This window comes from Hordeum vulgare, chromosome 2H (genome assembly GCF_904849725.1).
Source record: "Hordeum vulgare subsp. vulgare chromosome 2H, MorexV3_pseudomolecules_assembly, whole genome shotgun sequence".
NCBI classification, from domain to species: Eukaryota; Viridiplantae; Streptophyta; class Magnoliopsida; order Poales; family Poaceae; genus Hordeum; species Hordeum vulgare.
The window spans coordinates 323,233,800-323,249,030 of record NC_058519.1 but is presented as its reverse complement, the minus strand read 5'-3'; the positions used below and the strand labels follow the sequence as shown (position 1 = coordinate 323,249,030).

Genomic DNA, 15,231 nt, shown 5'->3' with positions numbered 1-15,231 from the left:
CGCACTGCTGCCCGGACAGCAACCCCTTCATCCAGCTCAGCTCCTCTCGGTCTCTTTGCCAAATTCATTGGCAAGGCACATTCTGCTATGATGAAGGCCTTCTCTTTCCAGTGCGGTCAAACTAATGATGTGGTTTCTCGCCTCGTCTCCTCCAAGAATGCCCTCAAGGCTCGTCTGAGAGACTCGGGCGCTCTTGATGTGAGCGATGATGAGGCCCTTCCTGCTGCTCCTCCTTCTGACTTTGGCTTCCCATCTGGTCCTGAGTGGGCTGATTTTCTTGATGAGGCTGGTGGCAGTGGCTTGCCTAACGATGAGGATGATGATGATGCTGCTGCTGCTGATGATCTCTGAGCATGGTTGGTGCCTCCCTTTTTGGTACTTGGTGCCAAAGGGGGAGTAATGTATCCTAGTTTTAGTTTTTGGAGATTTAGTCTCAATTTGCATGTTTGTGTAATGTAATGGATAAACGACTGTGATGCACTATGTATGGCTACCTATGAATGTCGTGATTGCTATGGATTGCTATGATATCATCATATGCTATTATGTTTTGCTCCATTACTTCATATGATGATCTATTATCTTTACTAAGTCACATGATAGTTTCGATACACACATTAAAGGGGAGCTCCGATATTTTTACCATGCACATACTAAGGGGGAGCTCCGTACTAAACCTCTCCAAAGCTAAAATGTATGTTAAATCTTTTGAGAGCTATGTATATGTTGTCATCAACTACCAAAAAGGGGGAGATTGAAAGTGCAGTCATGCCCTTAATCGAGTTTTGGTGTTAATGACAACACATACATAGGAAACTAATCTTATTTGTTGAGTGTATCTCAGGATGGCAAGTACTTTTAGTAGATTGAGAATTATGTGCCAAGGTGGTGTGAGAAGATCGGGACTTATATGTCAAGAAGGCTCATGATTGAGAAATGATGATGTAGCATATCCTTTATATTTACTATTCTTGAGTATAGGGATCCCACACTTAAGAGGGGATCACAGGTTTTGCGATGAACTTGCTCGTACTACATCTCTACTTTTCTTCTCATACCACATCTCCACTACTCTGCTCTTATATCAAAACAGAACCAATGCCTCGGATATCCGGCCTCCTCCGGACGTCCGAAGGTCGGACGTCCGACCTTCTTCGGAAATCCGGAACCTTGGACCAGAGAAACTTGAGCCATATAACTCGGACTTCCGGCTCCCTCCGGACGTCCGAGGGCCGGACGTCCGACCAACTTTGGAAATCCGGAACTTTGCACCAGAGAAACTTGAGCCATATAACTCGGACTTCCGGCTCCCTCCGGACGTCCGAGGGCCGGACGTCCGATCTCCTTCGGAAATCTGGAATCTTGCACCAGAGAAGTTTGAGTCAAATAACTCGGATTTCTGGCTTCCTCCGGACGTCCGGTCCCTGTCCAACTACACAGTGGTTCCAGATATATATACATCCCTCGGACGACCGACCCATGTCAGACGTCCGACTCCTTGTGGACGTCCGGACATCCGAGAACTGCCGGATGTCCGACCACTGTCAGACTTAAGTGACCCCAACGGCTGTTTTACTCTTCTCACTATATATACCCCCTCCCACTTCGTGAGAGGGTGTTCAACACAGCTAGAACACTTACAAGAACACCTTTCTCCTCACTCACTCTTGCCTACACCCAATCTTAGATCCCAAGAGCATTTGTGAGTCCATTTGAGTGTTGTTCCAGTCAAAAGATAGATCGTCTCCTTCTCCTCCTCTCCACCAAAGTGATTTGTGATTTGAGCAAGTTTTGAGCAATCCCCGTGATCTTGTTACTCTTGGAGGTTGGAGACTCCTAGGCGGTAGGAGTCTTCGGAGAGGAATCAAACCATTGTGATTACCCCCGGAAAGTTTGTGAAGGTTTGGAAGCCACCTCAAGGCTTACCACTAGTGGTTGAGAAACGCCTTCATGGAGTTATCTCAAAGGGAGAATAGGGTGAGCCTTCGTGGCGTTGGTGTGCCTTCGTGGTAACATCCGCCCCTCTAACGATGATGTAGCTTCCCTCCAAGGAAGTGAACATCGGGATACATCCTCGTCTCTCTTGGAGTTTCGGTTATCCCTAACCCTAAGTCTCTACTTGTGTTAATCCTTATTACGTACTTGCATTTGATTATGGTTTACCGGTTGCCTTACTTCACTCTAAATAGTTTACTCCTTGTCATTGCAATTATTAGGCTCACGCTCATATTCCGCACCTTTGTCTAAAATTGCTAAGTAATTATTAAAATTTGAAACTGTACCTATTCACCCCCTTCTAGGTCTATCTCGGTCCTTTTAAGAGATGTGTGTGAACCTTCTCATTGTGTAATATGGGAGTTAGATGTACCAGCCAATGTGGTTGCGTGTGCGACGACCAATTTGCCTAAGCACCGTTAATTTATAAAGCTTTGCTTCTCCTAAAAAATGTACAACTTGAGAGGGGTTCGAGTGTGAACTGCGTTCACCCTATTTGTATAACGGAAATGTTGGTTCATGTAACAATCAACTTGTTTTTATGACTCGAGAATTAGGAATTTTACACACTTTGCATCAAATTTTAAATTTCCAAGAGTATTATTCTATATTATGATAGAAATATTTATGTTTTATAGTGCAATATGGTTTTAGTCAAGACGTGCAATGCACGTACAAGTTTACTAGTGATTTTAAGGATCAGACAGACTTACTTGAAAACATTTGGAAAAGTATAGCCCTGTCCGGGCAGGGCCGCCCATATGGCCAGGTTTCGCGGCCCAACCACTGGTCCATAATCCTTAAGAAAAAACAAAACCACGGTCCCATTTCCGCACGCATCGATCAACACGACACCGCCGGCGATGAGCGCGAAGCAGCTCTGCGACGCCTTGGCCGCCGCGGGGTTCGACAGCGGAGATCCGCTCGACCCGGAGAGCCTCGACTGGGCGTTCCTCCAGGAAGAAGACTCCTGCCGCGTGCTCGCGTGGATCGCCGCCCGCCTACGCCGCGCCAACGTCCTCTCCGCCTCCGACCTCGAACTGTACATACCGATCTGTCCCGCGAACCCTCTACAAATTTCTCTAATCGTAGCGTGCACAGGCGCTCGGTAGCGCAGGTGCAAGGGTCGCCAATGTCGTCTACTCGGTGGGGTTGTTTCGAACGCGATGGGAAGGGCATGTGTCTGAACTGTGAGAGGTGCAATGTGCATTGGCAATGCAAGGCGCTGTTGGGGCTTCCGGGTGGGGTTCTGGTTGGAGTTGGCCTGAAAAGTATGGGGTTTGGATTCAATATAATAATGTGACGTGGAGTACAAAGTTGTCTGTGAATCTCTGGGAAGTGCAGGGCTTTGGAGAGAAAAGCACACAACTGCAATGTGCGTCGCCACATGCTTTTGTTTTTTAACAATCGCCACATGCTTTAGGAATGCGATTCATCAAATCATAGTACTGTCTATACTTTAATTAAGGATAACAATTTTTTTTGCTGCATGAAGAATAGCTGCAGATTGTGATTTTAAATCCCATATTACATCATGATTTCCCCTACATGTACTTGATTCTCTTTCTTCTGAGGCTTAAATTGGTCTTCTTGTTTCGTGGACTATGCAGCTATGATCAGCTTGAACTAGAAGGGAAGCTTCTGGAGGTATAGAAAATTTTAGCTCCATTTATTTAGTAAACTTAGTTGGACTATTAAGTTACAATTGTTCATATAATCTTAGTCGATTGTTGGAATATAGCTGTTTCCGGCTAGGGACATGATCCTAATATGCGTAACATTTTTAGGGGAAGGACTTGGATTCCGCTTTCGACAGTATTTCGGCGTTCTCAGAATTTGGAGAGAACCATGAATACACATTCCTGTCAGAAGAAAGTCTGGGAGACATCCGGTATGCCATGTTGCTCTAGTGTTATGCAAGAACTTTTTTTTCTTCGAGAAAACGCAAAAGAATTTGCGTTTCATTGCATTGAACAGGAAGAAGACATCGGGGGTACAACCTCCAGAAAGGAGGGACACACACGCGCACACACACACACACACACACACACACGACCGTCCTCACCAAGCGACTACAACTAGGTAAGGAGGTGCCCTCAGCTACAGACACACAACGACATTAGGCCTCGCCCTGCCGCCATTGCAAGACACCTCTAGGGACAATTGCAGCTCCAGGACTGCCCAGGCCAACGTACCTCACACCCATGTGCCTAGGATCGGCGGTGAAAGGCAGGGCCTGATAGAAACTGGTGTAGCAATCGTTGGGGGAGGGCCGCGCTGGCAAACAACCTGCTCCCTGTTCAGCCGTCTACGCCAACGGTGCATCACGAGCCACCATCTGCCGCATCAAGTACTCCGCTTGCAGCCAAAGCAGCGCCCTCAAGAGGGTAACGGCGTTGAGACGCCGCCGCTGCCCGGTCCAGGAGGCCGGACCTAGGATTTCTCCCGGTGCTCGAGGAGGAGGTCCGGTCAGGGGTCATGCCAACGCCTCCAAGGAGGTGACGGCACCCTCGGGCGTCGCCGTTGACAGCGCAGGCCGTCGCTGCGCGGGGATTTCGCCCCGACCCATGAGCAAGGACCTCAGATGCAGATGCAGACCGGACATGACGAAGAACGTTGGAGAAGACGGAAGCACATGGAGAGGGAAGCCTAGGAATGTCGGTAGTCGCAGGTTTGGGCACCGGCCAGCGCAGCGCCAGCAGGCCGGCCACCACCGGGAGCGCGTCCAGCAGGCGACAACGATCACCTGCACCGCGCCGGCCCGCAGCCTCCGTCGCCGGGATTCGCCGTGGCACAACATCGCAGCAACCGTCAGGGTCACCGCGCGCGTGCACAACCCAGCGACAACCACCGGCGGCGGCTGGGAGGGGTGGGAGGAGGGAGAAGGGTGGGTGGGGGCAGAGTGGTTGACTCGGGCCAAGGCGGGCCCGCGCGGCCCAGATCTGGGCGCCCCCAGCTCTGCCGCTCGCTGCAGCGGCCGGCAGCCGCCGTAGCAGCGCCTCCGCGCACACGCACCACGCCATCTCGACCTCTCCTGCACGCGGACAGCTTTCCGGCGCGCCACCACACGCTCCCACCGCTCCAGCGCGCGAGCACGTTCCCACCGCTCCAGCACGCGAGCACGCGAGCACGCGAACAAGGGCCCCGCCGCCGCCGTCCACCGACGAGGGCATCGCCCACCAGCATCCTCCGGCGGCGGCGAGGGGAGGGAGGGGAAGGAGGGGGCTTGGGTGGCGGCTAGGGTTTCGCCGCCCGAGTCGCCCCTGGGAGCGACGCGGGGGCCGAGTCTCAGTAACCGCTCCGTATGAAAGAGGTTATGCAAGAACTAAATCAATTCCTCTAAAAAAACTGATTCAATTGTTATTGTGTGACCCTCTCTTGAGCTGCATTTCCCCTTTACCTTTCCATCACCAACACTTGCCGAAACAGCAACTTTACTATGTTTCTCTCCCATCATGTTCTTTTTCATCTTACTGAGTATGTCATTTATTGACATATGTACTTCGTTTGATTTTGCATGTGTTATACAATGGAATCACTGCCTAAATCTCTGATATGCTAACTTCTGTAACACCATCAAGTCTGATTTGGATATCAGAGGGTCTACCAAGTAGCACAGTAGTCACATACTAGAAAAAGAAAGAGAATTAGTCAAGGTTTGCTCAATATCAGCATCTAGCTTGCTAACAGTGTGTTTTAACCGCTCCATTGACCAAGGATTTTCTTTTGGTTTTTTCTAGCGACTCAAAACTAGCACTTAGAGCTGAAGTTTCTGATTTGGAAAAAAAGCTCGCTTCTCTGGAATGGCAGCTTGATTTGCTTACAGCGCAAGCTACCACCATCACACAGGGAAAGAAATCCCGCACATCTGCTAAAACTAGTGCAACTGGAGAACTTGCAAGATTTGATGAGGAACTTGCCAAGAGAAGTTTAGAGGTAAAATGTTAGTTTCTCTTGTCAACCTGGAAACAGTATACCATATACCACTGTCCTTTTGTCATTCCCTGATGTATCGTACTCCCTCAGTCCAAAATAAGTGTCTCAAGCTTAGTACAACTTTGTAATAGAGCTAGTATAAAGTTGAGACACTTATTTTGGGACAGAGGGAGTATTAAGTAACTCTAGTCTGCACTACTCATTGTCTAGTTTATAATCAGCGGGAGCATGGCAGTACTCTGGAATTAACGAAGTAACTACCTATCATTGTGACCAATGATTGTGGTCGTGTTCACTCAAAAAGAGACATATTGGCAGCGAACAGAGTTTACTAGACTTCAAGTTTACACAAATCTATACATATGTTTAAGTTCTTCTATATTATCTTCCTGTCTGACATTTGATAGGTGTGAAATACCGACTGTGGTTCTTCCTAATTGGCTTTATTATTTCTTATAGGAATTCGTTGTAGTACTATAATAGAAGAATTTGCTATGTGACAGTTTGTTTTTCCATTTTCCCTCCTTTGCTTCAGATGAATGCAGTACTTGGAAAACTTGTTGCTACAATCCAGGAGTTGTCTTACTATCATTCAGAAGCTGGTATTAGTGTTGCCCTTCACGTGTAAAATTGCACATCTTACCATTTGTTACTTACATTGACATGCGTTGATAACTGGATACCTCCATTTTGACCCACGTCCATTTCATTTTATTTTATTCATTATAGATATTGGCGTCTACCTGTCATACTGTGATTTCCAATCATATGTAATCAGTAACCTGGCTTGTACCAAAGAACTTAACACATGGTTCACTAAGAAGTTTGAGAAGGTGTGTTAATCTATCATGATCTTGCTGTTCCTATATTAACTGATTTATGTTTACCAAAACATGCAAATATCAGCTCAAACCATACATGGTCATACACATAGTGTACAGTGAATTAATGCATGCGGATTTTAATATTTTGCCAAGTCACGAAGACCTAAGATATTCATGCACTGGTGCCTGTTGTAAAAACCAAATCTGTCTTATCTTTGTTCATTTTTTTATTTGCAGTTATTATCAAGTTTACGTTGTCAATAATACCTTGTGTGAATATTAATCTTAAACACTATATGCAACAACAACAACAAAGCCTTTAGTCCCAAAAAAGTTGGGGTAGGCTAGAGGTGAAACCCATTAGATCTCGCGACCAACTCATGGTTCTGGCACATGGTCCACGGACTCCTGTCCATGGCTAATTCTTTGGTCATACTCTAGTCCTTCAGATCTCTCTTTATAGACTCCTCCCATGTCAAGTTCGGTCTGCCCAGGCCTCTTTTGACATTATCAACATGCTTTAGCCGTCCACTATGCACTGGAGCTTCTGGAGGCCTGCGCTGAATATGTCCAAACCATCTCAGACGATGTTAGACAAGCTTCTTTTCAATCGGTGCTATCCCGACTCTATCTCGTATATCATCACTCCGGACTCGGCCCGTCCTTGTGATACAGGGCAAACACGAGGGTGGCCCGATCTTCACGAATTGGAGGTGGATTCGAGGAAGAACACGAGGGGAAAACGTGGAGAAATCAAAGGGGAAAACACTCTATTGGACAAGAGTACAAGACCCACAACAAGTACTCCTCAAATCACAAGTAATACATGAGGTGCATCAAGATCCAAGAACAACAATGAAAATAAAGATACATGGGTACTTCATCCAAATCTTTAGGAGAGATGGGCATAATTAGCAATACATCAAGTGCATAAAGATCCAAGAACGTCTTCATACACCATAATTAGCATTTAAAGCTTACGTTATCTGTAACGCCGGCATTTACTCGCCACTATTCCACCTCTGTCCACCGGGCCATTATGAAGGGCAGCGCACTCTATATAAGCCGCCCTTCACCACTGGTACGGGGGTTGACACTTGCTGTAATCCTACAATACACTCGACACAAAGCTCCCAAGAGCAACGAGATGTAGGGCTTTTACCTACACCGTAGAGGGGCCTGAACTCATACATCTTCGCCGTAGCTAAGGCTCTGCCCATATACTTTCATACCGCATACTTCTACTGTCAGACTTATACCCACGACAGTTGGCGCCCACCGTGGGGCAGGTGTCTAAGCGACTTCCGACGAGTTTGCGATTTCATCTTTTCGTCATGTCATCCGGCGGAGATCTGTGCATGGGTCATGAGATCCTCTTCGGTGCACTCTCCTTCATCGCCGACGATTCGGCATGGCTTCGGGATGCGCCCCTCGACGTCGAGATGCTTCCGAGTCGCGGGGCTACGCACTTCCGTGCCATCTCCTGCGGCGTTCTTCTTCTCCAGCCATCGACCCCGGTGTCGATCTTCGCCCCCGTCACGCGCCGCAACAAGCGATCCGGTCGTTCGCGGCTCCAACGTTGGGTGCGACACGCCCTAGCGCGACAAAACATGTCCCCTCAAGTGGTGGTGCTCGAATCGGTTGTGGTCCCGCCGTCATCCCAGTGCTTGGAGTCAGTTCCGACTGAACTACCTTTCGAGTATCAGGGTCACGGGCCTGCAGCCGAAGTACTCATGGCCGATTCCCACGAAAGTCCCCTCGGGACTGGTCGGAACGAGCGTGAGTTCGGAGAATCATCCGGCGCTCGTCGTCAGCACCTTCGTTCCTCCAGTCGGCGCACTCGCCAGAGCAACGTCGAGGTGTTCCGCACACCCATCCTCAACTTGGCTGCAGCCGCCAGGATAGCTGATTCTCTCCAGCCGACTGATTCGGAGGCTGGTAGAGGAATCGAGCAGATCCGTGCCTTGTTACATACGGCGCAGCAGCAAAACTCGGCGGTCTCCCAGTCGCACAACAAGATCCACAACAGTTCCGTTCAAGCGAACATGCATCGGTCGGTTTTCAGTCCCAACTCTCACCAGCGACGCAGAGGGGGCAGCCGTTCCAGGGACCCGAGTCGGAATCCGCTTTCCATTCGGTCTCATCCCGAAGATCGTCGCCGTTCGCGTACTCCTCCGCGGAGTGGGCCTTACGGACCCCGGCATTACGATGATCGTCGTTCGGGCGGTGGCGCGCATGATCCAAGGCCTGATGCAAGAGGGTATATCACTCAGAAGAAGGTCGATAGAAGTCGAGCCGACCGTGATGGTCACGATAGAGACCGTTCGAGTGGAAGTAGGACCGTTGTTTCTGGTCCCGAGTGCTTCAGTCGGGCCATCCGCTCAGCTGACATCCCTCCTAACTTCCGATTGGCGACGGGAATCAGCAAATTCACAGGAGAGTCCAAACCAGAAACTTGGTTAGACGACTACAGAGTGGCGGTCCAGATCGGTGGCGGAGATGACCATGTCGCCATGAAACATCTCCCACTGATGCTCGACGGTTCGGCTCGAGCTTGGCTTAACCAGTTAGCTCCTTCAAGCATCTACAGTTGGGCATATCTGTCCCGAGTCTTCATCAGAACCTTCGAGGGTACGTGCAAACGCCCTGCTGGTCTCATAGAGCTTCAGCACTGTGTCCAGAAGCAAAACGAGCCCTTCCGCGATTTCATCCAGCGCTGGACGACCCTCTACCACACGGTGGAGAATGTTACAGAGCACCAAGCAGTCTGCGCCTTCAAGGCAGGCGTTCGGTACAGAGATCTATACTTGAAGTTTGGTCGGACAGGCGACATCTTCATGAGCAAGATGATGAAGATAGCTGCACACTATGCAAATGGCGAAGAGGAGGACCGCATACGTAGCGGCAAGCATAAGTCAGTCGCCGACGGAGATGGGAGCACCACTCGGAAGCAGAAACAGAAAGCCCAACCCACTCCGCAAGCAGAGGCAGCAGTCGTTACAAACGCTAAGTTCAAAGGCAAGGGGAAACAACAGTACACCCCCAAGAAGAAACAGTCAGGGAATTCCATCCTAGATCAGCCGTGTCCAATCCACATGAAGATGGATGAAGAAGGCAATGTCATATTGCCGAAACATACCACTTGGCAGTGTCGCCTCCTGATCCAAGGATTCGGTGAAGGACAGCCGAGTGAGAAAGACACCGAGCAAGATGATGAGGACAAGGAGGATCGTTCCCTCAAGTCCATGCAACGTTGATGATTTTTGCTGATGTGGAAAGCAAGAGTCGACTGAAGCTGTTCAACAGGGAGGTAAACATGGCAACCCCATCCACTCCCACGTTCCTCAAGTGGTCACAGACTGCAATCACCTTTGATCAGTCAGACTGCCCAGCACACATACCCACCCAGGGAGGCAAGCTTTGGTCGTCGACCCGGTGGTGGAAGGAGTTAGGCTGCGCAAAGTCCTCATGGACGGCGGCAACGGCTTGAATATCATGTACGCTGATACTCTCAAGGGAATGGCATTCCGATGTCCAGACTTAGCGCGAGCAGTATGCAATTCCATGGAGTCGTCCCAGGAAGAAAGGCCAAATCACTCGGCCAGATTGCGTTGGATGTCGTTTTCGGCTCTGGCAAGAACTTCCGCAAAGAGAAGTTAACATTCGAGGTGGTAGACTTCCAGAGTGCATACCATGTCATTCTGGGCCGTCCGGCATACGTACGTTTCATGGCCCGTCCATGTTACGTATATTTGAAGCTGAAGATGCCTGGTCCCAAAGGCGTGATTACTGTCACAGGCAATCGGCAGCGGGCCGAGGAGTGTCTGCAACAGGGGTCGAGAATTGCAGACAATCAGATGGTTGTACTCGAGTTGGATGAGTACAAGAAGACTGCTGACCCCGCTGACCTGGTGCGTTCAAAGAAGCCAGCTTCCGAGTCTGCATTCCAGTCGGCGGGACACACGAAGAAAGTAAGCATCCACCCGACGGATGCCACCGCCGCCCCAACAAACATCTCCACCACCCTTGATCCAAAATAGGAAGCCGAGCTCACCCAATTCCTCCGTGAGAACTGGGACATTTTTGCATGGAAGCCTGCTGACATGCCAGGTGTACCCAGGGAGTTGGCTAAGCACCGACTGCATGTGGATCCTGCTGCTCGGCCCGTCCGAGAACGCATGCGTCGGTCCGCCGCGCATAAGCGAAAAGCAATCGGAGAGGAGGTAGCTAAACTCCTGGCAGCCAACTTCATTCGCGAGGTACACCACTCCGAGTGGCTCGCTAATGTGGTCATGGTGCCCAAGAAGGACAAGTCTCTCCGTATGTGCATCGATTTCAAGCACCTTAATAAGGTCTGTCCGAAAGACCACTTCCCGCTCCCCCGCATTGATCAAATTGTTGATTCGACTGCGGTTTGCGAGCGCTTATCCTTCCTTGATGCCTATTCGGGCTATCATCAGATCCGTCTGTATGGTCCAGATGAATTAAAGACATCTTTCATCACCCCATTCGGGTGCTTCTGTTACATCACTATGCCATTCGGTTTGAAGAATGCAGGAGCAACTTTTATGCGAATGATCCAAAAATGCCTTCTAGACCAGATTGGCCGAAATGTGGAGGCATATATGGACGATATCGTAGTCAAGTCACGCAAAGGTTCCAACCTGCTGACTGACTTGGCAGAAACATTCGCCAACCTACGTAGGTACGATATCAAGCTCAACCCAGCCAAGTGTTCATTCGGCGTTCCCAGCGGGAAGTTACTCGGTTTCTTCGTTTCCGAACGAGGGATCGATGTCAACCCCGAAAAGATCGGGACCATTGTTCGAATGGAGCGGCCGGTAAGAGTACATGACGTGCAAAAGCTCACAGGTTGCCTAGCGGCTTTGAGCAGGTTTATCGCTCGACTCGGCGAGAAGGCGTTACCTCTGTACCGACTCATGAAGAAGTCAGATACCTTCGAGTGGACAGACGAAGCCCAAATCGCATTCGACGACCTCAAAGCCCTGCTTTCCACCCAGCCGGTTCTTACTGCCCCGCTCAGTAAAGAACCCCTTCTTCTGTACATCCCGGCTACAAATCAAGTCGTCAGCACCGTTCTGACAGTCGAACGCGAAGAAGAAGGCAAAGCGTACAAGGTTCAGCGGCCAGTATATTCTGTTTCCGAAGTCCTGACTCCTTCCTGGCAGAGGTATCCCCATTATCAGAAGCTTATTTATGGGATCTACATGACTGCAAAGAAGGTCGCTCATTATTTCCAAGACCACTCGGTATCTGTCATATCTGATGCTCCGTTGTCGGAAATTCTCCACAATCGGGACGCATCAGGCCGAGTGGCAAAGTGGGCAATGGAGATGCTATAATGTGACATCAAGTTCGAAGCCAAGAAAGCTATAAAGTCTCAAGCTCTTGCTGACTTCATAGCAGAATGGGTAGAACAACAACAACCGACTCAAATCTACTCGGCTCATTGGACCATGTTCTTCGATGGATCCAAGATGTTGAATGGCTCCGGCGCCGGCGTAGTGCTCATATCCCCGAAAGGTGATAAACTCAAGTATGTGTTGCAGATCCATTTTGATTATTCCAACAACGAAGCAGAGTACGAAGCTCTCCTTTACGGGTTGCGCATGGCCATCACACTCGGCTTCCGTCGCCTGATGGTTTATGGCGACTCAGATCTAGTGGTTAATCAAGTAATGAAGGAGTGGGATGTAAGGAACCCCACCATGACTGCATACTGCAACGCAATAAGGAAGCTCGAGAAGAAGTTCGAAGGTCTCGAACTTCACCATGTTCCCCGACTGAAAAACCAAGCAGCAGTTGAATTGGTAAAACTTGGATCCACACGGAGACCGGTCCCGAGTGATGTCTGCCTCGAGCACCTACACCTCCCCTCGGTAAAAGAAGATCCTTTTACAGAGGAACCTGTACAACCGAAGAGCTCAACAGATCAGACTGAAGTCGAGGTTCCCGCTGTGGTTGACTTGATCATGGAGATTCTAGCTGTCATTCCCGAATGGACTGTGCCATTCATTGCGTACATCATGAGGCAAGAGTTACCGGAAGACGAAGTCCAAGCTAGGCAGATCGTTCGCAGGTCGAAGTCCTTCACCGTCATTGATGACCAGTTATACAGGGAAGTGTTTCAGGTGTCCTTCAACGGTGTATCTCTCCTGAGGAGGGGCAGTTAATTTTGGAAGAAATTCACTTGGGAACCTGCGACCATCATGCCTCCTCAAGGGCAATCGTCGCCAAAGCATTCAGAGCTGGTTTCTTCTGGTTGCAGGCGAATGAAATGGCAAAAGATATAGTCGACCGTTGCGAAGGTTGTCAGTTCTATTCAAACAAGTCCCACAAGCCAACGTCTGCGCTGAAGGCAATTCCTCTTGCTTGGCCATTCGCCGTGTGGGGATTAGATACAGCCGGACCATTCAGAACAGGCCAAGGAGGATTCACCCATTTGCTGGTGGCAGTCGACAAATTTACCAAGTGGATTGAAGCCAAGCCTATCAAGAAGCTTGATGCCCTTACGGCCATCAAATTTATCAGAGACATCGCCAGATACGGGGTTCCACACAACATAATCACCGACAATGGCACAAACTTTGACTCGGACAGGTTCAAAGGTTTTTGCGCAGGCCAAGGTATCCGAGTGGATTTTGCATCCGTTGCGCACCCCCAAAAAACGGGCAAGCGGAGCGGGCGAATGGACTTATTCTTCAAGGGTTGAAGCCTCGACTCCTGCGAGAAGTTGGACATGCCGCCGGCGCATGGGTCACCGAGCTGCCTTCGGTGCTGTGGGGCCTCCGAACAACTCCGAATAGATCGACAGGGCGATCCCCGTTTTTCCTCGTTTATGGAGCAGAGGCAGTCCTTCCGAGTGACTTGCTTCACAACTCTCCACGAGTCGAACTCTTCTCCGAAGCCGAAGCAGAGCAAGCCGGGCAAGACGGAGTGGACCTTTTAGAAGAGGAGCGCGAGATGACACTGATCCGTTCAACAATTTATCAACAAGATCTGCGGCGATTTCATGCGCGGCACATCAGGAGCCGCACGTTCCAAGAAGGCGACCTGGTGCTCCGAGTGGATCAACAGAGACCACACAAGTTGGCTCCCATCTGGGAAGGACCGTTCATCATTTCTAAGGTGCTGAACAACGGAGCATATCGACTTTACAACCTCGACAGGGAAATGGACGAGCCGCGAGCATGGAATGGAGATCTACTGAAGCGCTTCTACACATAACCGCCGACAGAGACAATGTAAAGAACAAGTATCATCGAAGTAATACAAAGCGGATTAATTTCTTGCCGATTCAAAAAATTTCCGCGTTTGCAGACTCCGGTCTAAAAAACTAACTCCGAGTGTGCGCCAAAAGTCACACTCGGAGACTTAGCTTCGACCCAGAGTTGCCTAAGTAAAAACTCGCTCCGAGTGTGCACTAAAAGTCACACTCGGGGACTTAGCTGTGACTCGGAGTCGCCTAAGTAAACAACTCGCTCCGAGTGTGCACGAAAAGTCACACTCGGGGACTTAGCTGCGACCCAGAGTCGCCTAAGTAACAACTCGCTCCGAGTGTGCACGAAAAGTCATACTCGGGGACTTAGCTGCGACCCAAAGTCGCCTAAGTAAAAACTCGCTCCGAGTGTGCACCAAAAGTCACATTCGGGGACTTAGCTGCGACCCAGAGTCGCCTAAGTAAAAACTCGCTCCGAGTGTGCACGGAAAGTCACACTCGGGGACTTAGCTGCGACCCAAAGTTGCCTAAGTAAAAACTCGCTCCGAGTGTGCACCAAAAGTCACACTCGGGGACTTAGCTGCGACCCAGAGTCGCCTAAGTAAAAACTCGCTCCGAGTGTGCACCAAAAGTCACACTCGGTGACTTAGCTGCGACCCAGAGTCGCCTAAGTAAACAACTCGCTCCGAGTGTGCACCAAAAGTCACACTCGGGGACTTAGCTGCGACACAGAGTCGCCTAAGTAAACAACTCGCTCCGAGTGTGCACGAAAAGTCACACTCGGAGACTTAGCTGCGACCCAGAGTCGCCTAAGTAAAAACTCGCTCCGAGTGTGCACCAAAAGTCACACTCGGGGACTTAGCTGCGACCCAGAGTCGCCTAAGTAAACAACTCGCTCCGAGTGTGCACGAAAAGTCACACTCGGAGACTTAGCTGCGACCCAGAGTCGCCTAAGTAAACAACTCGCTCCGAGTGTGCACGAAAAGTCACACTCGGAGACTTAGCTGTGACCCAAAGTCGTCTAAGTAACAACTTGCTCCGAGTGTGCACGAAAAGTCACACTCGGAGACTTAGCTGCGACCCAGAGTCGCCTAAGTAACAACTTGCTCCGAGTGTGCACGAAAAGTCACACTCCGAGACTTAGCTGTGACCTAGAGTCGCCTAAGTAACAACTCGCTCCGAGTGTGCACCAAAAGTCACACTCGGGGACTTAGCTGCGACTCAGAGTCGCCTAAG

At 49.8% G+C, this 15,231-nt stretch overlaps 1 protein-coding gene and 1 pseudogene across 4 annotated transcripts in view; one reads left to right on the top strand and one right to left on the bottom strand.

The window, feature by feature from the left end:
* Positions 1 to 2,732: 2,732 nt before the first annotated feature.
* The window catches only part of LOC123426178 (AUGMIN subunit 3-like), a 40,763-nt gene continuing 28,264 nt past the window's right edge, over positions 2,733 to 15,231 (top strand). For 2 of the 4 annotated variants that reach the window (XM_045109957.1, XM_045109954.1), the window contains exons 1-6: positions 2,738 to 3,037; positions 3,606 to 3,642; positions 3,783 to 3,886; positions 5,736 to 5,931; positions 6,467 to 6,533; positions 6,661 to 6,764. In XM_045109957.1, coding sequence (XP_044965892.1) covers positions 2,859 to 3,037; positions 3,606 to 3,642; positions 3,783 to 3,886; positions 5,736 to 5,931; positions 6,467 to 6,533; positions 6,661 to 6,764 — 687 coding nt within the window. In that variant the 5' untranslated portion in view covers positions 2,738 to 2,858. Of the gene's footprint in view, positions 3,038 to 3,605; positions 3,643 to 3,782; positions 3,887 to 5,735; positions 5,932 to 6,466; positions 6,534 to 6,660; positions 6,765 to 15,231 lie in introns of all 4 variants that reach the window. The other 2 variants (XM_045109956.1, XM_045109958.1) reach the window with 2 other exon arrangements.
* Positions 3,929 to 5,181, bottom strand: LOC123426179 (annotated as a pseudogene).